At 42.1% G+C, this 26,139-nt stretch overlaps 1 protein-coding gene across 8 annotated transcripts in view; it reads left to right on the forward strand.

The window, feature by feature from the left end:
- Nucleotides 1-980: 980 nt before the first annotated feature.
- Nucleotides 981-26,139, forward strand: part of pbx3b (pre-B-cell leukemia homeobox 3b) — a 60,715-nt gene continuing 35,556 nt past the window's right edge. For 2 of the 8 annotated variants that reach the window (XM_084359821.1, XM_084359825.1), the window contains exons 1-2: nt 984-2,476; nt 3,080-3,153. In XM_084359821.1, the coding sequence (XP_084215947.1) occupies nt 2,229-2,476; nt 3,080-3,153 (322 nt within the window). In that variant the 5' untranslated portion in view covers nt 984-2,228. Of the gene's footprint in view, nt 2,477-3,073; nt 3,154-26,139 lie in introns of all 8 variants that reach the window. The other 6 variants (XM_084359818.1, XM_084359820.1, XM_084359819.1 and 3 more) reach the window with 6 other exon arrangements.

Consider the following 26,139-nt stretch of genomic DNA (forward strand, 5'->3'; position numbering starts at 1 on the left):
GTGATTTCCATATTTCAAGTTTAAAAGAAAAGGTAAGTGAATGGGAAGTTTGCCAAGAATGGCTTTCCAAAAAAAAAAAAGAAAAGAAAACACAAACCAGTGCACCTAAAGCAGACCAATTCACTTGTGAGTATAATCCACAATGATGAGAATGATGAGAGAACCACAATGAGCAGAGGCATTCATATACAACACATGTCCATAATCAATCACAGGCGAGAAGGTAGACTCCTCCAAGTATTGCTTGTTTCTATATAAAATCCTTATTTGTCCAGGGGAAATACAGACCACATTGTTCTTGGGTAACTCTGAACTACTTACAATTATTGATGCTGATTATCTGATCGGGGAGAAATGACATCCACGGTTGTAATTCTGGCTCCGGGAGAATATCATTTTTACGCAAGCAAACAATGAAGCAGCAGAGTTGTCCTTAAACACTGTTTCTGTTGACTTTGTAGTTTATTCCATCATCATCAAACCTTTATCAAACAAAGTCAAAAGTTCAGTATGGAGGCCTCGTGCTGTCGTCCTCCACTGAAGGATGTCTTTCTGTAAAACTTTCCCTCCTAAAACGCAGGAAAATCAAACTCTCTATCCCTGCAGCGTCCCCACTAAACGCCCCCCTCCAAAACAAAAGGTCCACCTTTATTTTTCTTTATAAATCCGTGTTGTGGATGCTTATCGTAGAGGTGCACACTATATCTGCTGCCTTGCATCCAGCTCAACAACTTGTCTGCTGCCATAGCAACTGCGGAGGAGCACCGAGCAGCGCCGCCTGCTTGTGCAATGGATGTCACTCGTGGCAACGACCAATCAGAAGTTCCCATCCTTTTGTGCGAGCGGTGTGAAGATGGAGGGATGGAGTGGGTGGGCCCTCGGCATCATGCATCTGCCAGTAATAGGACACGCGGCTCGTCAGTCTTCGTCACTCTGGCCTGGGATTGGTCGAGGGAGCTTTACTTTCCAATAATATAAACATGTCTACTGCCTGCCTGGCTCAAGGCTTACAAGGGACTATGCAGTTCTACATCAAACTGTATAAAAACTCTCATTATGTATTTGCCTGTGTTGTTGCAGGACTAAATCTTTATTATTGCTAGAGAATATGCACATAGCTGCACGTGCACGCGTGAGGAAACGAGGATACCCTGCTGCCGCCGCTGCAAGAAAGAGAGAGGGGACTCTGCCGTGCTTTCATCATTATAATCACCATCCTAAGTACTAGCTCTTAACATTTTGTTTTTCGGTGTTCAGGCGAGAAGTGACAAGAATATAGACCCCTCCTCTGGCAGGGCGGAGCGTGCATTTTCATTTCGTATTTTGTATTTTTTATTTTTTTTTCTCCTACCCCTGTTCCCTGCTCTGACACGTCTGCACTGAGTGAGTGGCATTGGCACACTGTCAATCGCTCACTACCGCTGCCATCAAACAACATAAAACACACACAGGCAGAGGCTGGAGCTCATAAATTTCAGCAGGGCAAGATATTTTTTTGCGCATCGCCTTTACACAGCGCTGTGTCCTCATTAATTTCTTCTCGTGCTTGCTTTTTTTTTTTTTTTTTTTTCTAAACAGAAAAATCTCCCAACTTTTTTTTTTTTGTACATTTCATATTTTTTATAGTCACATTTGGACACCTTGTGCCGCAGATTGTGTATATTTTTTAATGCTGTCAGTTGTCGCGGGAGTCATTTCTGCACATTTATAGTTGGCAACACCTGCAAGATTTTTCTTTTTATATATTTGTTTACACGTTTCCACATTGGATATTTTTGTTGCCGGTGCTTCACGAGGAGGATTTGGACATTTGTTTTTTTTTTTTGGAGAGGAAACGCGCCGGGAATCCCATGAAGAGCGCTAATAAATGAGAGATCACCAAGGAGCGTTTCTGTCTCTACCAGCCGTCAAATCCCAGAGAAAAGACAGATTGGCATGAGGATTCGTGCGGGTTACGATGGACCGTCAATTTTGACAAAGAAGTGTTAAGAAGAAGAACATATTGATGCGTTTTTCTACAAACACGGTCACGCGTTTTGGCACTTTGGACCGCGCGTAAAAAAGCGTGAGGACAGCGAGAACTTGGACACAAGATTTACGCTAAAACATCACTGCTAGGCATTTTTGTTTTTTTTTATAGAAACGCGTGTGTGCTCCGTGTCGGTGAAGAATCCCACATCCGTGCATCACCCAGTTGTCTGCGGCACATGCTGTAGCCGATTTCGTATATGAGTTTTTCAATTTGTGTGGCTCAGTGCACAGACTCTTTAGCGGCTACCATGGACGATCAAGCCCGGATCATGCAGTCGATCGGCGGTGTCAGTCTGGCCGGCCACTCGGTACAAGGAGGCATGGCACTGCCGCCTCCACATGGACACGATGGGACAGACGGGGACGGAAGAAAACAAGACATTGGTGACATTCTCCATCAAATAATGACCATAACTGATCAGAGTCTGGACGAGGCGCAAGCAAAGTTGGTTGATTTATATGTTTTATTAACTTCGCCCCCCCTCCCCAAAAAACAAACCCGCTGAACGCATCATTATTGAGATGTGGCCCGCTTAACTTAACTCCCCCATGTGTAACAATAGGCTGGAGTGGCTGTAATGATAATCTTACACTAAGGTGTATTTACTGCCTCGCAAAAAGCTGTAACACATGAGAAAGTTGTCACTGAGGGAACAACAGCGTTTTATTTAAAGTGCCTGTGGTGAAACTGAATGAGCAAAAAGTTTGTGTGCACATGTCCTGTAGGAAAGGCTCATATATGTGCAATAACCTTTAAAAAATGAAATTCATCACTGTAGGATTAATATGTGGACTAGCTGTCACTGGGCATTATGTCTATAATGAAACATTATATCAGTATAAACATATTAACAGATATTTTATTTTGTTCAGTTTTACTTTGACTGCTGTAAAACCTGTAAATGACTGCTGAGGGAGAGACATGTGTGTGTTGGGACATAGTGACAACTAAACATAACCTCTTATAAGCTCTATCCCTGTCAGTATCTAGCATGTGATTTATCAGTGAATTTATTTCAGTATTATTTCTTGTCTTATACTGAAACAGGAAACATGGACTGAACTGTCACAGAATGAAACCAGCACTCTTCAGCGTTCTCTGTGAAATCAAAGAAAAGACAGGTAAGATCTTTGTGTAAAATAAATTATTCCAACACCAACTCAAAGACAAAATAATAGCAGCAGCACGCAGGCATTTTATTTACCTCCCAGTGACCCGATGGCAGCCTGTATCCAGGTTACAGGGGACCTCTGCCCAAATGAATCAATCACTCCTTATTTTAAAAATATGTCATTGTGACACACAGAGACAGACAGAGGCAGATGTTGTTTTTTTTCCACTGAAGATGCTCTTGTTTTCTGCAGCAGCATCTTTTCCCAGCACTGGTTGCTTGGATTTAAACAGAAAGTGTACGCTCCAGCTTTTCACCCTCGCCACCCTGGCACTGAGCAGGATGGGGAAATCCCGTAGCATATGCTCAACATAGCTGAGATCACAATGAATTCATGCTTTAACCTGACAATTGCCAGGATTTTAACATATGAAGGCGACCACGCTCTCAGTTGGTAATTGTCTTAAAATTGCACGTGGAGATCTTTTCCTGCAAATGTGGACAGTTAAAGGTGAAATGCAAATTATAGAATCAGCTCGTGGGAAATTGTAGAAAATTCAAAAAATGTTTTTGGTGCAAATTTTGGAGTTTCTCTTCAAAAGCATCACGTCTGCAGATTTCTATGAGCGTGGTTGAAAAGTTTTAGATTATATGTGCACATATACACACATATAAGAGAGAAGGCTGAAATTATAGTTAATGTTTTCATGTTTTATAACTTTTCTAATCGCTCAAACTTTGCTGTCATACATTTTGAAAAAGTCTCCCTTGTACAGACATTGTGCTGTTTCTAGACTTCCCCCCACAGTGTTTATAGGACACACAATATTCTGCACCCCTTTAAATTCTTAAGTGAAGAAATAATAGAGTCTTAGCTCGAACACATTTTACAGACCATGTTTATTTTTCCTTGTTTTAATGTGCTTGTTCTTGAGCAGATGTTTCAAATATTCAAACGCCTCACTATCTATTTCCCAAGTTACATATATTTTGTCAAAGAAAAATAATAAGAATACAAAGAAAACAAAGCTGTGGGTTTGGTGTAATTTACCAAAGCTGATGCCTTGTCAGATTTGTGACCTTTGTGCAGTTTATGAGCAAATTGGCTTGGGAGGGATCATAAAAGTTTATGAACTTCCCCAACACAGGTGGCGTCCACAGGGGCAGGCAGAGGCTGCACAGTGTAGCCGAGGTGCTCTGCTGTGTGTGTGTGTGCCTGTTGAGTTCAGACAACAAAAGAGATAAAGGATGCAGATTACACAGCGCACACTTTTATTTTCCCTGCGATCATTGAATCCATGTGAGAGTGGTTTCCAGTACATGAGTGCCGCCGCATCTGTGAGACAATGACCAGATCAGTGATTTTACTTTGAAAGTTAAGTCATGTAAAAAATCTCGCTCCGTGTCAGTTCTAGCCCGCAGACGACTTTAATCAGACGTTTCGGCGGTTTGTTTGTCGACACTTGTGTGTTTCCGCCGTCTCAAGTTTGAATAAGTCACTCAAGGATGCCTGAGAAGGTAAATGAAAACGACAAAACTTTGATGTACGTGCGTGAAAGTGTGGGATGCGTGTGTGTGGGAAAGAGATGAGACGGAGGAGGAGAGGGCGAACAAGCGTGTGTGTGTGTGTGTGTGTGTGTGTGTGTGGGTGTGCATGGTTAACCTGTGGTTTAGAGTCACAGCCTCCCCCTCTTAGCCATTGACAGAGCTCAGCTGGTCTGGTGGCCTTGTTGACCGGCCTGTTTCTGCAGCACACAGTGAGCCTTTCACTGGCTGCTGTAGCATCGTTCACAGGGCTTCCTTGGCCCCTTTCATGTCCGCTCAGATGGCACAGGGGCCGCTGTCTTTTAGCCATGGGATCCAACCGTTTGCTGAAAATGACTTTTAATAATAAATTTGAAAGCGGTCCAAGAATCATGGCTGTAATTACTGCGCGCATGTATCATGTTATCCAGACTTATTGTCTAGTGTGCAGATGAAAAGTGAGCTCGGGTTCAGCTTCAAAGCTTTACAAGTGTTTATGTTCAACATATTTTTTTGTGATAAGTGCTGAGACAAAATCAAAGCGGTGAGAACGATCTTGATTTCCCTTGTTTTTTTGTCGAGGAGAGGTCAAGAGGTGCATTTTCCAGTAAAAGCGAGATATTCTGAAGACTTTTGCAGGGTGTTTAGAAGTTTCTGGCACTCTTCTAACTGTTATTGTAGAGCCACAGCGTATTTCTGCATTGCTAATGCCCTAGAAGTATTAATTCACTTTGATATGCTAATTAGAGAGCATTATGCAAGAAATGAGATTAAGTGGCAGCATGAAGTCATTTGCCTGTCACTAAATTGAGTGTTTTTAGCAGGAGGGATTTTTCCCCCCAAATTTCCTGGTTTTTGCATTTAGATAAGCTAAATGTGAGATTCGGTTGGCAAGTGGAGTTCTTTGTCCTTGAGTGTGTGATGTTTTTCTTTTGGTACATACATGAAAAAAAAAATGGCAATTAAAATGCTTTATTCCCGGGTGTTTGTAGCTGTTTCAGGACAAAGGATACATTCATGTTGTACCTTTTTCCCTGTAGGCTGCATGAGAGGACAATGAATGCATTGAGCGAAAATTGCCTGCGATTCAGATGAGTTTTGCAGTTATTCCTCTGTGCTGGGTTTGTTTTATCCTGCTGGCTACTCCCTTGTCTTGCTCTCATGCTTTGGAAGAGAGGCTCACAGCAGCAGCAGCAGCGGGAGCGGCAAGAATAACAAAGGTGAAAGATTACCTCCATATGGTATTTCTGACCAGGAAAAGAGAGGTTCTGTAGCAGGACTCCTCTTTGATGTGAGGTTTAATCAATAGAAAGAGATTACAGAAAACTATTACAGGCTAAATCACGGAGTGCCACAGAGAGGCTTAGCCTTCTCCACAGCTCTCTCAGCTGCGTGGCGCTTCTTTTGGCCGCGTATTGACTTGTTGTTTTCCTGACCTTTGACTCATCAGGTTCAGAAACAGGGGGTCTGGAGAGGTAGGAGAGGGAGAGAGAGGGAGTGTGGCAGATTCAGGCTGATAAATGCTCCGACCCAGTGTTTATAGCAGTGGATTAGGGAGGGACTACACTCACAGTCCGAGCCAATGTCGGTGTTTTGTTGCACATGTTTGATTTGGCTTCTGAGAACGGCTAAACATGCTTTCGTGTGTGTTTATTGGTTTGTCCCAGATATATGTAATGTTCAGCTAGGAAAGACTGTGTTAATTAAATACAGTTCAGGATGAGCCTGTAATTAACCACATGCAAGGCTGACTAAAAGCATTACCTGGAGTAAATAGAGTTAGGACTGAGGAGGTAAGCATTTCTGAAATCTACAGGGAACATTAATTTCAATGTTTCCTGACAAAGTTAATGACCCCTCTCATTCCAATCGGGTTATTATTATTAATACAAATTCATTACAATAAATAATCATAATTATTATTTTAATTATTATAATTACTGTCGTTATATTGTCGTCGGAGTTGCAGCTAAAACAAAAGAATCCTTTTTTAAAATGGAACAAAAATATATTTTATTTGACTTTATTTTTTTCCTTGTTTTTCTTCCTCCTGAAAAAGCTCCAGTAAATGCATGGCAGAGAACAGAAAGCTATTCAGCAGGAGAGACAATTGACTTTGGCTGCTTTTTGTCTCAGAGAGCCCCAGTGATGCGGCTGCAGTGACTAGATAGTGTTGTGCCGAATAGCTCGCGCACAGCTGGGTTCCTGACTGGCTCAATGGCAGGGCCACTAGTGCTTCCTCCTCTAAAGCACGAGGGGGACCGGGGAAGATGTGGCTATTATCTAAGTAGCTCCCAAATACCCTCCATTTCCCCATCAGCAAAGATGAAAAGAAGGAGAGCCAGACAAAGAGGGAAAAGGGGGAAAAAAACAAGAGTATACATATCAGTTTCATTTGGGAGGGAAAATGCTTTTGTGCTGTGGAGATAGATGCCTCTGCACCGGTGCTGCCTGGTATCAGCACACACGGCTCCTCAAATCTGTTTTTTTTTTTTTTGCACGATGATTCAGTGCTGTCCCTCCATCTGCACACACGAGCACCCATCTTGCAAACGTCTCCCTCGCTCCCCCTCCATCGCTCCGAGCGCTTTCTGCGGGCTCCTGCGCGATCAACAGCTCATAATTGTTTTTTGCACATACGTTATGCAAATGAGTCTTTATGGCAACTGGCATAACAATTAGCATCCTCCAACAATATTTTAGTAGGTTAATTGCGAAATTTCTGAATTGTACATCTGAGTTGTTAATTAGGCATGACAGAGGTGGTGAAATAGTTATCTTCAGGCGGTGGCAGCCAGCAGAGGCTGCTTGGGATGCAAAAAGGAAGGATTGATTGAAACTAGTTTACAGCAGTAGGAGCGTGGCTGTTGCATTTCTCTTCTGCTCTCTGAGACTTTTGTCTGGTGGTGAGAGTAAAAATGGAAACCTGAAGCAGAGAGGGAGCAGCTATGACCCCCTGTAGAAACACACTGCACCTTTGTGTCCATTTGGAGAAATTATGCAAACATAGACGTGAACTACACAACTTGTTGTCTTGTCAGCATGAGTTAGCAAGAATTTTTCTTATGCGTCACAGGGCTGCAACTCTTGTCAAAACAGCAAAAGACGTGCCAGACGCAGTTAAAGCAAAATATTCTTTTGCAACATGTAGTTTTACTGCTTTGAATAAAGTTTACACACTTTTAATATTTCTCACTCCACGAAAAAGTCACATTTGGGCTTCTTTAATATTTTCAGTCACCAGAAAAAACATAAAACAATAAATTAAACTGTTTTAATAAAACATAATCACAAGCACATTGAACGTTTAAAGGTTATTAATGTTCTGAAAAACACGTGTTCTCATGTGTCTTTGTTTTACAGTGTTACAGTGGGGTGTATATCTCTTCATACTGATATTTACAGCTAGAGATTTTTTTTTAAACATGAACTTTTCCCTGAGTCTCCTGTGTCATGATGTTCATTACCGCGTTATTCGATGGCCGAGTCTATGTACTGTAATGCCATAGAGCTGGTTATTAGTGTAAAAAGGGTTAGAGTGAAAGACTGGTGCAAAGCAAGTCCTCTCTCAGTAATGACTCTGCTATTTATAGGTCCCTATTTCATTAGCTCTAGTGTTTCAGGGAAGAGTTTTCCTCATGGGACAATAGACACCATGATGTTCATTTACTCTGTACACATTACATGTGGACAACTAAATGACCTATCATGTGTGAGTGCACGAGCACTGAAAACAATCCCGCATTTGTCACTTCTTTTCTGCTTTTGCTCAAGTAACCTCAGTCTTTTTGATAGACTAACTGTAAGTACATTTTTTGCAGGCAGTTAAATGCCTGTATTTGAGACTGTTTTGTCGTACGTGCGCGTGGAAGCATTACTCCTACAGGTGATGGATTTGTGCAGATAAAGTGATGAAGGAATTACAGGCGGACGTCAGTAAATGCACACATTTTAAATCTCATTTGTAATATTTTGACAGTGCGGCGTGTTACCTGACAAAAACACAGAGATGGTTGTTGTCACCTCTCTTCTCTTTGCACGGGATTGTTTTCCAAAAACACGCAAAAAAAGGAAACCGCGCCGACTTTCTCCCTCATTTACAAGCTTGGAAATGAAGCCCCTCTCCCCATTGTTCCATATGCCATTGTTCCACATGTTTCATACATTAGAATGATATATTGAAGGCAGAAATGGGAAAAAGACTGCAATGCAATGAAATTTTAATCAGCGTCTTCTGCTGCTTTAATAAGGCAAATAATTCTTATTGGCTGCTGTGTTAAGATTTCTAATATTTAATTCATAACAAACCTTGCATTATTCTGCTTTAGCCCAAAGACAAGCTCCACTCTGCTGCCTGCCAAGAGGCAACTATGGGGGGAAAAAAAAGACATAAAGGGAACTGCACACTGAGCATTTTCCTTATCAAGTGTGGCATTATATTATCATAATGTTTTGATATTGTGTCTGAATTTAAACATGTATTTAAAATAATTTAAAATAATCGTGTTACTGGAGCTAATGACGGAGAAGCTGGACTGCTACTGCCGGTGATCTGTGCAAAACCCTTAAACACCCCCTTTTGTAATTTTGTCAGTAAAGTACGACCACTGGCTCCCATCTTTTTATTTTCTTAAGTTCATTTTTGTGCCTGAAGTCATGGAAAGATGGCGAGGGGCCAGCAGCTAGGTGCTGGCTCATGTTACAGCGAAACGGCGGGCCCTGTTTTCGTCTCCCGGTGAAATGGCTTAATTGGTGTCAGAGCCCCAGGGATAAAGGCCTCTTGCTCTGAAACACAGCCACACAGGCCCTGTCTTCCCTCAAACCAGGAGGAACGGCCGGCGTCTGCTGGTGAATGAGGACTAAGCCGTGGCATAACAATACCAAATGATGTTTGGGATGACAGAAATTAATATGCGCTTGCTCCCAGAAAGCTATGATTAATGACGGCGAGCAGGGGAATGCTGTCCCTCCTTTTTGCTCCTCTTTGATGGGGATTGAAAAGCAAAAAAAAAAAAAAAAGGCTGGTTTCTCCTCTCTTTAGAAAGTGGAGGTCATCCAGAGTACATTACTGCTATTCTTCTCTTGCTTTTTCCTCAAGCGGGAGGCAGGAGAGGAGTGAGCGCTCGTAATGAATTTTGGAATGATTCACTAACACTGTGAGCCAGTGTATTGTCCCATGGCATGTGGCTCAATGAGACGCGTACCTGTGTACCTTTGCAAAGACATTCCCACCCTGCTCATATTTTTAACTCCAGTAATTAATAGCCTGAACTGCTAATTATATTTTTAATAACTCATTTGAAGTGATAATTTGCGCAGAAAAAAGAATCACTTTTAATTTTAATAATGGGTTTGATAACGTGTTCCGAAGGTGTTCCTCTTTTCTCGTGGAGTTTCTACACACACACGTCGATTCGGAGGCCAAACGTGTGAACAAAATGGTGGTGTGCTGTTGCCATGATAATGATCTGTATCTGTTGTGTCCTAGGAGGAGACACATGAATATTTAATTGTGTCTGCTCGAGAGATCCCCAGACCCTTCTGTTCATTTCTTACTTTCTCTAATGTGTTTCCACCCTCCCAGGTACTTCCTCTCTAAGTAATGGAGAATTAAAGCGTGCATTAAAATGATATAAATTGCAATGTAAGGGATTTCTGAGGACATTTGTCTTGGCGCAATATGGTTGAAAATTCAAATGGCAAGTTTTGACAACGGGCATTCTGCTGACACGGCGCATTTGCCTCACGTTGGCTCCTCAAATAAGCATTTCCTCTGTCAGAGTGATTGATATGTATTAAGCATGCACTTTTTACATCACGGTGCTCTGGAAGATGATGTGGGTGCGCGGATATGAGTTTTAAACAGTGAACGAGCTCCCCTCATATTGATCTATTTGTGTTGCCGGAGTGGCAGGTGCTATACGGAGACTGTGTCAGCTTTGATTGTTTGTGTCAGTGATCCGAGCCGACACTGAGCTCTCTTACTGTTCGTCACTGCACTTGCTTCCTCTTGATGAATGGCAGCACACTGCACAGATCCTCAGAAAAACTCATGTCTACGCTGTCTCACCAGCCCTGTGAATCAGCAGTGGTCTTCAGAGGTTATTTATCACTCATGTACTTAGATTTCTTAATGCAAAATGTGTGGGACACACCCGCATTCTTCGCAGGAAATGTCCCGAAGGGTTGTTTGTGGTCTTTTAATGCAATTATGTAAAAGCCTTCCACGTGAATGTGAACATCCGTTGTGGAGAGACAGGAGGTGTGGTTCCTCTCCTTCTCTAAAATATTCAAGATTAGTTCTTAACCTGTGTGTGTGTGTGGGTGGGTGGGTGTGTGTGCTGGCAGGCCGGCTAGGTTGTGGCGTGAAGGTGAGGTGCGTGATGCTCGGAGCCTCTGTAAGTATGCAGAGCACGGCGGGCCTCTCGCGGGTGCTGAAGGAGAGCATGGAGTGGCAGAGTTAATTTATTTAATGACTGAGCGTCTTATATCTCCCCAGCCCTGATTAGAATCCATGCTTGATGAGGGAAGCGATAGAGGGGTGTGCACTGCCCCTAGGCCCTAGCACGTACATTCACGGTTTTCTTTCTCCAGTGCCTTTATTCCCTACCCCCCAGTCCACTGGGTTTTGCACGCAAAAAAGAAAGAAAAAGGAAAAATGCCCACCAAATAGGATAATTTCCACTTCTGTCTGCTGCAATATTTTGTGCGTATGTCCGTACGTGTGATCATTTTATTGCACATTGACAGGAAATGCAGCTCTGAGGCTGATTAAATGTGTGTGTTTGTGTGTGTGTGGCGTGCTCCGTGATAAAGACGAAGTGCTGTGGAGCTCTATGAACGTGGGAAAGCCAAACAGAGTGTGTCACTTTGGCAGCACGGGCTGTCAGCATTGGGGAGCTGCAGTTGTAAAAACCATGACCTTCCTCTTTGCCAGCATGTCTCTCGCAGAGCCAAAGCGCTGCCCTGTAGATCTGGGCTGGCTGTGGGAGGGAATACAAACACAGAGAAAGGACAGACAGTGGAAAAAACCGGTAAGAGCCATAATTGTGAAGGAGGAGGGGGGGGGGTCGGTTGAAGTAATGAAATACTTCTTGGAGCTATCATGACTGAGAAGGTGAGGGAGGGAAAGCGAGAGGACTGGCGAAGAGGGAAAAAATACTCTTCGGCTTCTAACATTTCCATGAGCCATCATCAGTAATGCCGCAGCCGCCTCACAAACCAGAAATTATTTCTTCAGGCGTCGCTGTCAAGTGTTATTCAAATAACACCAGCCTCACATTTGAATAACAGCCGACATTTTGAATTAATTAATCAGACAAGATAGTCTGGGCCTTTTCTCATTAGTCTACAGGTCAGGCTGGGGAAGATATATGCGCTGGTGATGATATACTTGTCTTTAATAGTGATTTATGGAGATTTTGGATTGTACTCGATTTGTCAAAAGGGCCTGGTAGCAGAAAAATAGGACGGCGCATATTTCATTACCTAATCTTTGATACGTTCCACGATGCTAAAAGATACGATCCTGTTGTTTAGATGCACAGGAGGCTCTTTTATGTTCACTCTTCTTGAGTGAAGAGGCGCACACACGCGCGCTTGTTTTCCGCACGCACGCACGCACACACACACACACTCACTCACACACACATTTAATCTCCTCTCATAGACCTCTCCCATTTTACTTTTCCTATGCAATTAAGCGAGGGCTGTAAATTATAACTGTGTCGTACTTTAATTATCATGGTGTAAAAATAGAGTTCCTGTCTTTGAGAGGATTTCATTAACTTACTCAATATTCCATGTCAGCTCGGAGAATCACAAGATTACAACGAGGTTTGTGCTTAACATGCTTTGAATCGGGCGTGTTATTTATTTAGACGTTATTCAAAGTAGAAACATTAAAAAAAAAACAACAACACTTCATTGGGTTCATATAGGCTAGTGTGTGTGGTCACGGAGGTGTAAATGAGAATGTATATTTTTAAAAGGATAACAGGTGCTAACGATAGTGTCACCTGCTCTTAGGGTGTTAAATATTAATGAACACAATCAGTTACAGTACCTATTTTTATTTTCGTACATATGCAGGTTTTTAATTATCCACAGTGCAACACATGCAGTGTGCATCTGTGATTTTAGCCTAGTTCAGGTGTGTGTTTGTGTGTGTGTGTGTGTGTGCGAGCACAAGTGTCAGGAAGCTACGAGCTGTTGCCATTCCGGTGAGCAGCCCACACAAAATGCACCAACACCAGTGTGACAAAACATTCAAATAAATTGCTGTCAGGCTGCCGAAACACCAAGTGCAGCGATTTTTATCTGACATGTGGAAGACCCAGACATGCAGTCCTGACAAGTAGCGCCGGAGCACCTGTGAGAGACGGGCGATAAAAATCAGGATATGCCTGATCCTCGGCATAACAATACCTATCATTACTTGATATTATTACTCTTCTTTAAGAGAGAGCTCAAGATGGAAAGATAGCATGCACGTGTTTAAAGTCAGGATAATAAATGATCTGAGGCCGTTGTTTGCATAGATGCACTTAAATTTACAGTGACGTGGAATTATGCAGGCTGATGGCATATCAACAGGTACTGAGCTGCCTTTTATATTCATGCAGGATATTGCTTATTACTCGGAGCGTGTTTGTTTGTCTGCAGGCTGATTGTAAACAAAGACCAAGGTGAGGACATTTATTTGTTCTGGTCCAGCGTCGTTGTTCACAGTTGTATTATTTAGAGGACACAATCAGATTCATATGTAAAATAAGCGTGTTGGATTTTTGTATTTTTTTTCAAATGACCCAAAAGAAATTGTATTATTTTGTCGCATCATTAAAAAAGCCGAAAACACATTATGATAAATTCTACTTTGTTGTTCTTAAAATAGAATTAAGTCCAAATTCAATAGGGCTTATGACACAGATTGACTCTGTTTTCCTTCTTAAAGCAGCGTGGAGGCACAAATAAACACTAAGAGAGCCTGTGTTGCTTCACTTATTTTCATTGAGTCCACAAAATTGACTCAGTAATTCTTAAATCCAATTGAGGAGCGTAAAAAAAATGCTTTTCAGAAACTCAGAGACAAAGGACTCACAGTGGAATGCGCCATCCATTCTCTACTGTATTGTTATTTTCTCCCTTATAGGTTACTAATGAGGAATCGGCCCTCATTATGATTTTAAGGATGAGAGAGGAAAGCTTTTAATTAATGATATGTAAATGGTTCTGAATTGATTATGTTAGAATATCAAGAGAGATGGGTAGAAGCTGTGGTGTAATATATTTTAATTAAGAATTAATTAAAAATGATGGCAATTTTATAGAGGCTCACAGAAAATAGAAGAATTTATTCTCTGTCACAAGTAAATCAGCCCTTGATTAAATAAACAGACACATGCTGTATTCATTGAAGAGTTATATTTATACTTTGCCAGGACGAATTATCCCGATTATTAAAAAAAAAAAAAAAAAAGAAGATCAGTGCGGTATGTCAGTGGTCGACCACAAGCTGGGTTCTCCGGGGTTAATGGTGATTTATCTCATTCCTAATTCATGAGATCCTCCTGGTCTGTGTTAGGTGGATCAATAAAGCTGTGTTTCCTTTTTGAATTCAGTGTCTACAATTAGATTTGCAACGTGGAACACAATTAGAAGTAAGACATGAATGCTTGTTTTTATCACTTGTGGCAAGTGAATGTGCACCCCCAAAAGATATCAATCTGTTTATGAGGTAAAAAGATTTGTGTGAAAAAGATGAGTTGTGACGAGACGTGGACCCTAGTTAACCTTTTTAATTGCTATCTGCTTTCTTTCATTCATTCTTCGGGGCAGAGGCAAACAGAAGACGTTAGCTGCATTAACGGTGCGCGCCACTATTAAAGGGAGAGAGGTCTTTGTTTTCTGCTAACGGTGGCATGCATGCGCTGTGCTAAACTCCGCGATCAATGGCAGAGAGGCTGCTATCACAGCACTCGGAGCAGGCGTAGCTCAGGGGGGAGGGAAGGGGGGTCCCTGGTGGTTCATTTTGATTGGAGCGCAGAGTTTTGTGTTGAAAGGCGAGGGAGAGACAGGCTGTTGGAAGCAAATCCCCCTGGATCAGTTAGAGCTTTGCAACAAAAACACCTTGATATTCCTGGGAACATTTGCTTAGGAAAAAGAATGAATTTAAATAAACGGGCAACGAGAGAACGAAATGATCTAAAGCGTTTCTGAGGGTTTGTGTGTTCAGAGAAAGCTTGTGTATCTCCAGCTTAGAATTAATTTAAAACACCACATTTCAAATCACAGTAAATCGCTGCAGTGTTAGAGGGGGAAATCGATGTTACTGTATTTTGTCGATATGTTGCTCCATACTTTCTAAAGAGATTCTCTTAAAGAAAGGATATGTATGTTAGGAGATGTTGTTATTACGCTGTGGCTTGACTACACTGAGGCAGCATGTGTGTCTGTGGCAGCGGAGAGCCTTTATGAGCTAACCAATCTGTTATGGGCGGCAGGGAGGATGTGCTGCTTGAGATGGAGGGAGTGTTGAATGGATTATTAGTCCACGTCCCCCCCATAGCAGGTCACATGTAAAGGCTTAGAGGCATCATGAACATGTGCACACACACACACACATCAAACATCTACGAGCACACACACCCATGTACACAAACACGATGTGCATGAGGGACACGCGTTCAGGAAAACATGCAGGGCACAGACGTGTGCATGCATGCATATATCTCAGTGCATGTGCGCCAATGGCTGGCAGAGCATCTTCTTTTTGACACCTGCAACTAGTTGCAATACATCACTGTCAGGATCGCTTTCTCCACCTATCCGCATTTGTGCGTTAGTTATCCGCGGAGGCCTTCGTCAAAAAGTTGAGCAGTCTTGACATCCGCTCCCTAGTGGGAAGAGAAAAGGTGAAGTTGTGCTGGGAGGTGCCACGGCGGGTGTCTTCGCCGGCTGTACTCTCTGTACCCAACAGCATCCTAATGACAAATGAAGTGGGAGATGATGCTTTAACGTACAAATATTTTGCCACAATTAATGCTGTAATTGACACGTGGAGAGAAATTCTGAGCGGCAAAAGCACATATCTCTTTCTGTTTCTGGTAGAAGCAGACAGATAACTGTACTGTGCATGTGCTGCGGTCATGGCGCGAGGGCCTGGGAGTGACGCAACGAAAAGCGAGGTATTTTGTTTAGTCAATGTATGTGCTTATGTAATTGACAGCGAGCGTAGCTGCTGAGGAGGAAGTGAGGGCACGACGCCTCCTGTGTGAGCTCACTGAGGAGATGAGGAGAGTCTGCCAGTGGCACTGCTAGTGGTGAGCACCAACAGCTCCGGCCACGACAGAAGAGAGGAGGTGGGGAGTAAAAAGGGGGAAAGGCGGGAGGGGGGGGTCAGTGTCTGAACTGGCTGATGGGAGCCAGAACATGAAACAATGCCGGGGGAACGTCTGGTGGGTTCGCTGCACAGAATTACAAGCGAGGGAGCAGGCCTGCTGAGGCAATTACAGCTTAATGGGGTCATTTGGAAGGCAATTGCCAGGGGTTAATGTAGTATGGAGAGATGAGGTGAGATTGAAGTGAAATTTTTGGCTAGAAAATGTGTTCAAATGAAAAGGGAGCAGGCAGACAAGTTGTGCTCTGATGGGGTGGGAGGTTGATTGGGGGAACTGGAATGCAGGCTTCCACTGCCACACAGACGGACGCGAGGCCCGGTCGCTCACTCGTATGTACACCGGTGCAGGAAAATGCACGTGAGCATGTTCACACAGGTGCTTTCACACTCTTTCACCTCTCTACTCCTTTGACCAAGCCCGTGCACACTCACCTGGCCTTACAAGAGCTCCACTGTTCCACTTATCCTGCTGAACCCTGTCTGTTTCACTCACAGACATGCCCAGCGGTGGTTTTCTTTTGTCTTGATTTACCTGCGATATCACTTCCTGCATCGGGAACATCAACTAGCAGGACACCAAATAGGAAGCAGAGCTGTTTTTAAGAGATACAGCAAAAGACGTGTCAGGGAAACTACAAGAGGCACCTTAGAGAACGAGGATAAAAAGGATCATTATGCGTTGTTACGTTAGCCAGTTCATTACCTTAATTGCCCAACATAATCCGTTGTTGGAGGGGTGCGGTGGAGCTTTGGGAAGGAGTCTTTGCCAGGACCTCCTAGCACAGGTCTCATCTCCCTGATCCCCTGATCTGTAGCAAGCAGACCGATCGTGCTAAACTTTGATCAAAGCCAAACTTATTTAAGGTCAGCCATGTGAAATCCCCTGGGAGCCGCCGTGTTCGCCGAAGCGGACTGCAGTATAGGAAGTAGTACAGCACTGTGCCTTGCTGCTGCTGCCTGTGACCGTGCTGGATCACTGGACAGCAATAGCATTATCATCAGCCCTTTCAAGTCTTCAGCATTTTTTCGCGATTATGCTCAACAGTGGAACTTAACATCATCCATGGGTGGAGATTCCTTGAGAGTTTGCTCTCTCTCTTACCCCTCTCTGTCTGTCTTTCTCCCCCTCTCCCTCTCTCGCTTTCTGTCATCTCTGTGAAGTCTACGCCCCCCTCCCCTTCCCCTCTACACAGGGTTTTTGGCCAAGAGCCGGCCACTTCACTGAGGCAGATTTTCCCAGGCTCCCCAAAGGCTATTTTACCAGGATTCCCATTAGGTCTTTACCCATTACCAATGTTCCAAATCATTTACAGAAGAATCTATTTACTTTATGTGGTAATGGATTCATTTGACATGGCTTGCTCTGAAGAAACTCAGCATTTAACATTCACTCTACCCCAATTGAATCTCTTGCTCTATTTTCCATTTATTTTTTATCTGTTACAGCACCGATTGTCCCATCTATGCCTTCAAAATGTCCTCGCGTTATGCTTTCCATCACAGTACAATATTGCACAATGTAGAGGTGCTGGAGCATTGTGTCAGTGCTGCAGGAAAAACAAGTGTGATGCAACTGTGTTGTCATTTAAGAGTGACAAATAGACAGTGGCAGACCATCAGAAAGGGGGAGAGAGTGGAATGGTGTCGCTGACAAATTGCTATGACCTTTGGGTCCTCTGGCCTCCAGAGTGCAAGGCACATACAGTGTTTACCTCAGGTCAGCAGCAGCGTGAACATGCTAGTCCCCCACGGAGGAAAGCCCGGCCTATTGCGCTCATCACGTTTGAATCATCAGAATCAATAATCAGATAACCTTCAGTCAGATTGGATGCGTGTGTCTGGAATAAGATGAAACGTGGGCTGCAGAGTCCGTATGTCTTTTTACATTTTAAAATACTATTAGTCGGCCATTCTAAATCATACTTAATTCATAAACGGTCCATAAAGCAAAGCCGTTAACAACAGCAAAAAACAAGCACAGCGCCTCGAGCTACTGCACACTTCTCCGTCCTCGATTCCATGTCACCAAAGCATCCCATCAAAGCCTGCCTCCTTCCTGTTGTAAGGTAGGGAAAAAAAAAAATCAATGCCGCAATCTTTTCTTTTTGCCTCCTCCAATCCGTAATTGAAATGGAAAATCAAATGAACGGCAAGCAGATAATTGTTTTATCAATATTCCCTGCCTGCCCTACAAGGGTCAGTGCAGAATGATCATGAGTCGGGGATATGACGAGGACAAAATGTGAAATTGAACAGCTAGGAGGCAATAAATCAGCCTTGACAACTAAGAGTGACCAGCATGTAGCTGCAGCAGGCAGCTCTCCCTTCAGAATTTGTCCTAAAGCTGTCTACACTAAATGGGGAATATTCATCTCATTATTGTTGCACTTAATATTGCTATCAAATATTATTCTTAGAGTCCAGACGGGAAGTCAAGGTCACTCCTGCTATTATTGTTGTCATTGTTAGTGTGTGATATTGAGAGTATAATAGAGGGCAAAGCCAGATGGTCTGCTAGGCTTATGAAGAGGAAAAGAATAAATTTAGTCATTTGTTAGAGTTGAGGAAAGAAGCGGTTTGCTGTTTTGACATGTACGTGACTATTACTGCTGCTTAGGTAATTTTGAAAACCAACAAAATTTAGTACAAAAACATTTAGCATCAGTGGCCACATCACCGTCATCATCGACCATTTCTTAAAGTTGGCTAGTTGATAAGGTTGTCGAGCTTCACCCTCAAACTGTTTGTGGTACTGCAGTGTGCTGGCTCGAGTTGGAAAATAAGAATGAATAAATACATATATTGAAAAATAAATGTGTAAGAATTGGCAATTTATACTATGATGATCAATAAATGTTCCTGTGAACTTGGATGTGTTTTGGCTTAAGTTGAGTCTCAGTTTGTCAAATCCTGACGCTTTGGGTGAGACGCCAAACCAAAGTGTTAGTATTTGACAACTTGGGGATGAAATTCAACAACCAACTTTTTTTCTACAGGAAGTTACATTTTGTTGCTTGCTTTAATGGTGGACCATGGGCCAATAACAAGCATCGTGTTGTATCGTTAAGATGCAAGATGTAAACTATGCGGAAGCCCAGAGAGGCAAGTGAGGCAATATGCTGATGCATTTTCTGAGTCTGGTCTAAATTGTTTTCTCTCCTTTGAGAAAAATGTTTTACCAGGATAAGTTTTTTGTTTCACTTGCCCCTCATGGTTTACGTAGTAGGATCCTAAGTTTATTTAATTGACTTCCTGCACAAATTGTCACTGCTCAGATTATGAAAAAAATATACAGATTAGGAATCCTTTATATATAAAGTTTTTTACCTCATTTTATCTCACATAAACACAAATGAAAAGCATAAACAGAGCTTTCTTTTTTCTTTTTTCTTTGTTTTTTTTGCTAGAAACAGAGTTTACTTAGTGCTACAAATAAGGATCTTTTATATTATGCATTAATGCCGATTAGTTTCTTGGCGTGCTACTACCTAACTGATATCACTGTTTGGTGTTGTTCCTGGAACATCATAATTAATGTTGCTCCATGACCAACATTGCAACTGACCAATCAGGTCTTTGTCGTAATGTTGTAGCTTAGCAACTTGGGATAAAAGTTGCACATGGGAGAAGTTATCCTTTCAAATACATGTTAAACGATGTGAAAAGGTCTATTTTAAGCCGATTTTCTAAACTCAACCAAACAGCGACAGATCTGAAAAGAAATTGAAAATAATAAGAATGGTTTAATAATATAGTTGTAATAATTGTTTCCACCTTTGAAGTTTTAATTGTTGACACCTGCATTAAAGTGTGATATTAACTATTTATTAAAGTTTGTATTCTCATAATTTTGTGCCAAAACTACAAAAAATATTCACTTCACGAAGAGACAAGGCAAAGAAAATCAGAAAATCCTCAAAGTCTACAAGCTGGGGCTCAGTAATGTTTCGCCTTTGAGCTTAAAAATTAATTTATGCTTAAAAATTCTAATTGATTAATGACTTATTGTTTCAGCTCTACAATAATGCACACAAGCTTATTTTGCCTCCCCTCCATTATATGTCTTTAAATAAACCCATCGTGCCAGCTTTCTAAGTCTTGTAAAAACTGCAGATAAAACTGTTGCCAGAAAATCGACATCCTAAATCATGTGACGTCCCTTCCCATCTGGCTCATCCAGTTGCAAGGCATTGACAAAAATATGAAATTGATTTGGTTGAAGGGTGTTAAAGAGCCGACAGGAGAATGTCACAAACAATGAATGGTCACAGCTTGGAGGAAAATCAATGACAGAGGTTGAAGCCAGTCTCGAGTGCTACTTGGCAGCGTTACACTCTTCCTGGAAAAGAGCTGTCTTCTGGCCTGTCTGATCAAAAGGAAAACTTGATAGGTTTAATGAAGGAGGCTACGACCAAACTGACAAATGAAATATAGACATTGCAGCAGAGATTGTTTGACTTCAGTGTAGGTGGCAGCTTAATGCACTGTTTGAAATTCATTTTTAATTTGTCGCTCTCTTTCTATAACCATGATTCATTTGTGTATGCAGGACTGTGATGCAGAATCACGGTGACTCCCCGGTAGCTTGTAGGACAATAGTTGTCACCTTGTAAAGCCTTTATGTACTATATCATTATACTGTTTGCAGTACAATTTAATATTTTGCAGATATGTAATAGCATTGCCCCATAAATCACGCTGGCCTAGAGTCAACAGATGAGAAAAAAAATGTCTATTTTACACAAGTAATGTTAATTTTACTGCACAGATTACGATCCTCGGAAGTAGAGAAAAAAAAATGAATTGGCAGAGTGTCTTTCAAGTGGACAAAGTGATGAAAATCCCCCCTACTTTGTTGGGATTGCAGTTGTAAGCTTTGCACCATATGCTACTTTCCTCTTTAGCTGGGATTATGCCATCATTATTGCTGATAAAAGCTGTTTACTGCCTTGGCTCCAAATCGATGCTCGGGGCGCTCTGAAACTGGCATTCCCTCTCCAGAAGAGTTCATTCCATGCCAGCTGCTCAGGATTCAACCCCCTTTGTTTAAGATTTCACAGTTTTTGTAATGTTTATTTTCCATTTAGTTTCTGCCCCCCCTTTCCCCTCACACATGAGGTTTTTCTTGCATTAGCATATGTTTGCAACAATTTGACATTCACATTTGATTTGCTTACAGCAGATTGAAGGCGTCTGAGACATGGTTATACAATACTCTAGGAGCCACTGTGCTGGTTAACACAACAGACACTGTAAAATACAAATAATCAGGCCCGTTTTGAGGAGAAGTCTTTGGTCCTAAAATGAAATCATGGCACTGAAAAGGCTCTGAATTCGGAGCAATACCCCAAAGGCTCCCTTCTCTCTGTGTTACCAATCAATGGCATAATCAGTCAATGCAGATTCAGCCCGACAGCTGTGTTAAGATAACAACTGGTTCTCATGACTATAGCGGCCCCAATGACCTTGTGTGCCTCAAATTAATAATGTAAAATCAACACAAGACAACCACCCCCCGGTTCCCATGCAGACAATGATGAACTACCTTTTTGCCTTACCATCAAAGGCCACTCAGACTTAACCATGTTTCAAGGCACAGACCATAATGTCACTTTTTTTTTTCAACATAGGCTCCATGTCCCTTAAATAATGTCTCTCACTCTTCCTCTACAGCTCCCTAGTACCCAGGGAAATCATACTGATCAATATTTCCCATTTTAGAGGAACTGCAGCAAACATTCACACAGGATTTACTGTAGCCCTCTGTTAGGCTTTAATCAAGCTATAATTTAGATCCAACAAACAAAAGGTTTTGTTGAAAATAACTGGAAAGTCTATTTGCAATTTTACGGATTTTGTCCTTTATATGGTTTATTATCTAAGCCCCTCACAGATGATCTTTTATCGTATTTTTCATTTCTATCTATCTATCTATCTATCTATCTATCTATCTATCTATCTTTTTTACATTTACTTATTTTCCAGCAACTGAGTGTGTTGGTGTTCATGCATGTGCTTGCATGCATTCATAATGTCTTCACAGGGCATAAATCAGAACATGCTATCTCAGTACTTCTTTATATTGGTCAAGGGCCATTGAGCAAAACAGCTTAATGCGCCCTTAACCATTTCAGTCGTGGCAGGAAGTGGAAAGAGTGCTGACTGGCTGACACCAGGGCCGCCACCCTCTGCAGTCTGTTTTTGTTTAATAAAGTGTTTGTTAAAACAGAGCGGATGGAAATGAGATGAAGGGATTTATTCTGTTTAGTAAGCTAGCTGTTTTAGCTTGCTAGCTTACTTTGACACACAGACAGTGTCGTAAACACAGACTTTGGGTACATCATAACACAACAAGCTAATTTTGTGTTAATACTGATATGACAACATTACAAAACTTCCCTTTTCATCATATGAAGGGATACTACTGAGGTTAAAAATGAAAACAGTGACGCACAAAGCTAGTCTTTTACTCGGCAACCATCCGCTGTTTTGAAATCAATGTTCAATGTCGTGACCTTCAAAAATATGAAACAACCTTAAAAAAAGAGAGGACATGATGATAAATGAAGTGTTTATCTGGTCCTCTAATGCCAAGGTTTTGGCAGTTGATATTCCTTCCATACCTCTTGGGTATTGTGTAGCAGCGCCTCGTTCATGCGTGACTGTCGGCACACAAACTCAAGCTTAACCAAGAGCTCCCAAAGGTTTGGCGAGCTCAGACAGGATGTCGAGGACTCTGTGGAGCTTGGGCGAATCCATAATGAACATAGTCACAATTTATTGGGACATATTCATACAGGACATGGTGGTATGTATAAGTAAAGAGGTGTGAGGAATGAGGTGCATGATGTGTTGCAACCTTTCCTTAAACGTAGCAACTAAACTGAGTTTTTAATTGGCTATGAAACAGTCTCAATTTAATCCTGATCCCTCTATATGACCGATGTAAGCAAATGAGACCATCAGCATGAAGATTGAATATTTTCTAAATTGTTAGCCGCAATGCCTGCCAACAGGTCGGATTCTCTGCAAAATCATAAAATTGCAAGGAAATATTAATAACTTAATAACTAGAAAATGTAGGCTACATGTTGGCTAACCGAAGTATATTAACGACACTATATTATTTATTTTACATAGTCCCAAATAAATACCGTATTGTTATGCATCCTACAAATAGTTGTGCTTTTTAAAAAAGAATATAAAGAAATACTTTTTCGTCACAGGAGGTGCCAGAATCAACAAAAAAATGTGTTTCCTGTAGCTGCTTTAAGTCGAGAGTAATTGCTGCGTGCACTTGCGCTATTAGCTTGTGAACTCTCGACAAACAACTATCACCAAAGTGCATGTTGTTTAAAGGATTTAATGACTGGAGTCGATTAAGACATCTGGCTCTCCTATGATATCTACTTGAACTCGATGCTAACTGGATGACCAGAGTGCAGACTGTTGTTGTTCTCCAGGGCAGGTGGTGACAGAACATGTGTGGTCCCCATCACAGGTGTGTGCAATTAGCCTGACAGCTAGTCTTAGATTGCCTTGGAATAAGGCCTTCAACTGTTTATGTGACTGTGACTGTGTGTGTGTCTGTTTTAGGGGTCTGCTACATACTAGTTACCAGCCAATATAAACTGCTGTACATCCACGAGATCCTTATACAGAGCGCTGTGGTGCAGCAGTGCTGTGTGATGTTCAACAGCACACGGTGTAGAACCAAACTGTCTGGTTGTTGTTGCGAGGTAGCAGAATCTGTGTGTCATTTATTCAGCCTCCTGTAATGGGGAATGGACTTGGAAGAGAAGAGAGGGTAATGTATTGGAAAATATCCCTTTCAGCACCTCAGCATTACTTGTCATAGGTCAGGCTTAAAACGTAGCTTGATACAGTTATTAACTCTAATCCGGGCATAAACACAAATCCTCAAGCACCAGCCCAATTAATAATTTGCATAATTAACATGCATTTTAAATAGAGGCTGGTCTTGTCGTTGCCAAAGCAGGGATGGGGGTAATTAGGGCTAACGGAGCAGTGCCTAGGGCCCATGCCTGCGGACGTGCTGCAGTCGTTTCCAGCGAGGGGATTGACAACTGCAAGACAAGCTCTCTCGGCTCAGAGCGAAACCCCCTTTGACAGAATTAATAGTTGACAAACTGCTCCTAAAGCCCTGGCATTGTTTCTGTCAGTTGTTTGGTTTGATGTCACTGTTAGACATTATAAATCAATAGTGTCAGGATTTAGTAATGTTTATCGCCATCCATGGTTTATTATTTCATGTGACTGTCATGGACAAATAGTATTTATCATAGCTGTCTATAAATTACTGCAGACAGACTGTTGGTTTACCCAAACCCGCTCTGCTCTTACAGGGCCCATTCCAACGTCCACTTACATATTTAGAGTAATTTATTTTCTCAGCCGTAGGCCCACATTAACCCTCTGCTTTCTCGCACTCCTCTGAGACTTATTGTGGCTTGATTGCTGCGCCTCCGCTGACACATTAACACATCAAAAAAGCTGATCAAAGCTCGTTCAGAGCGGCTCGTCGCATCTATTTCCAGAACATATTTTATCTGTGAATTTGTTTACAGAAGGTGTTAAATTCCGACTAACAAAATTGACAGCCAGTCCTTTTCATGTTTTAACAGTGTGAATGGAGACTATGCAGCTAGTATATTCAGAAATAAGTCATTCTTAAGTGTGGCGGTGAGAGAGTCCAGTCCTGCTCCATCAGTGTCACACTTTTGCGTAACAAATTCACAACGCATTCATTCAACCAGCCGGCTTTCAAAGTAACAAAATGGTCCTAACCTTTGCATCAGTGCCACACTCATCAAAAACAATTAGAATCATCATTTTTAATGAGATGATTGATTAGTCAGCTCTCGCAAACACTTTGTCAACACAGAGCAGGAGCACAATCGCTGTATTCAGTGATTGATGCTATCAGGTAACATTACTTACATTAACACATGGATTTGTCTTGTTTACATTCTCCATCATAATGAATACGTAACAATGAGACGCTATTGACCAATGTGCTTTGTGTTCGGCGGGCACCGTTCATGTGTATTGATGAGTTTCAGGCTTGTTTTTTTAAATTTGAACATTAACACATATGACTCCTGTGATAATCTGGTTTAATTTTGTATAAAACTGTCTTTGATATCTTTTCTAAGGATTTCAGTGAAACTAAAAAGCGAAAAGAGAGGGTAAGCTGAGCTGAAGCGGTGGTATTGATCAGCTGTGCCATGGATTATAAGGTCCACTTTCAGCAGGGAGGTCATTAGTTACTCCTGTGTGCTAATTCATCCCTGGGTTGAGGCGTATCCGTTAGAATGCTAATTCACTACTATGATCTGACAGCTGGGGTAAAGAAAGGGGCAAGCAGGCTGCTGCAGAGAGAGGAGAGGAGGGGGCTGCAACGGCCTACTGCTCTGGTCTTGTGTTTGGGTAAAGAGGAGGACTTCTGTACATGGGATGTGGCGGACTGTGCACAGAGAAAGGGGTGCGGAGCTGACCCCTGCTGTCTTTGCCCCCCAGCACTAATGATGTAAAAGAAAGATGACATTTGGTGTCCACATTTAACTTGCATTTGCAGTCCACTTGAGAGGTCCAGTATGCGTGACCTACCTTGATTAAGCCCGGGGCTTCCCAGGACTGTACCCTTTAGACTGAAACAAAAAGTGGAAGCTCACAGGAGAAAGCTGAGCCTGTATAATTGGGCCAAGTAGAGCTGCGGGAGGCAGCCAGTCTCCGCTTTGCCTTTTGTATATTCATGACCCCCTCGACTTGATTGATGGAAGGATAGCATTTGGTGACACTGTCATTTGCAAGTTGAAAAGGTAGTGCAGTGGCTGGAGCGGCGCTGTGGCTGTGCCTTGGAAGGGGCATCGAGAGGAGGCTCATTTCTATGCTGATGATATCCAGCCCCCTCTCATTTTCTTTGTCTCCGTTAGAAGGACATCTGCTGACAACACAGAGTTTAAAAAGAAGCAAGTTGAAAATGAAAAGGGGGGGAAAAAAACATGCATCTGTGTGTTTGCATGTGAAAAGCACATGGGTGAAGTGCGATTT

The sequence above is a fragment of the Pagrus pagrus genome, assembly GCF_965226575.1.
Source record: "Pagrus pagrus genome assembly, chromosome: 8".
Taxonomy (NCBI): Eukaryota; Metazoa; Chordata; class Actinopteri; order Spariformes; family Sparidae; genus Pagrus; species Pagrus pagrus.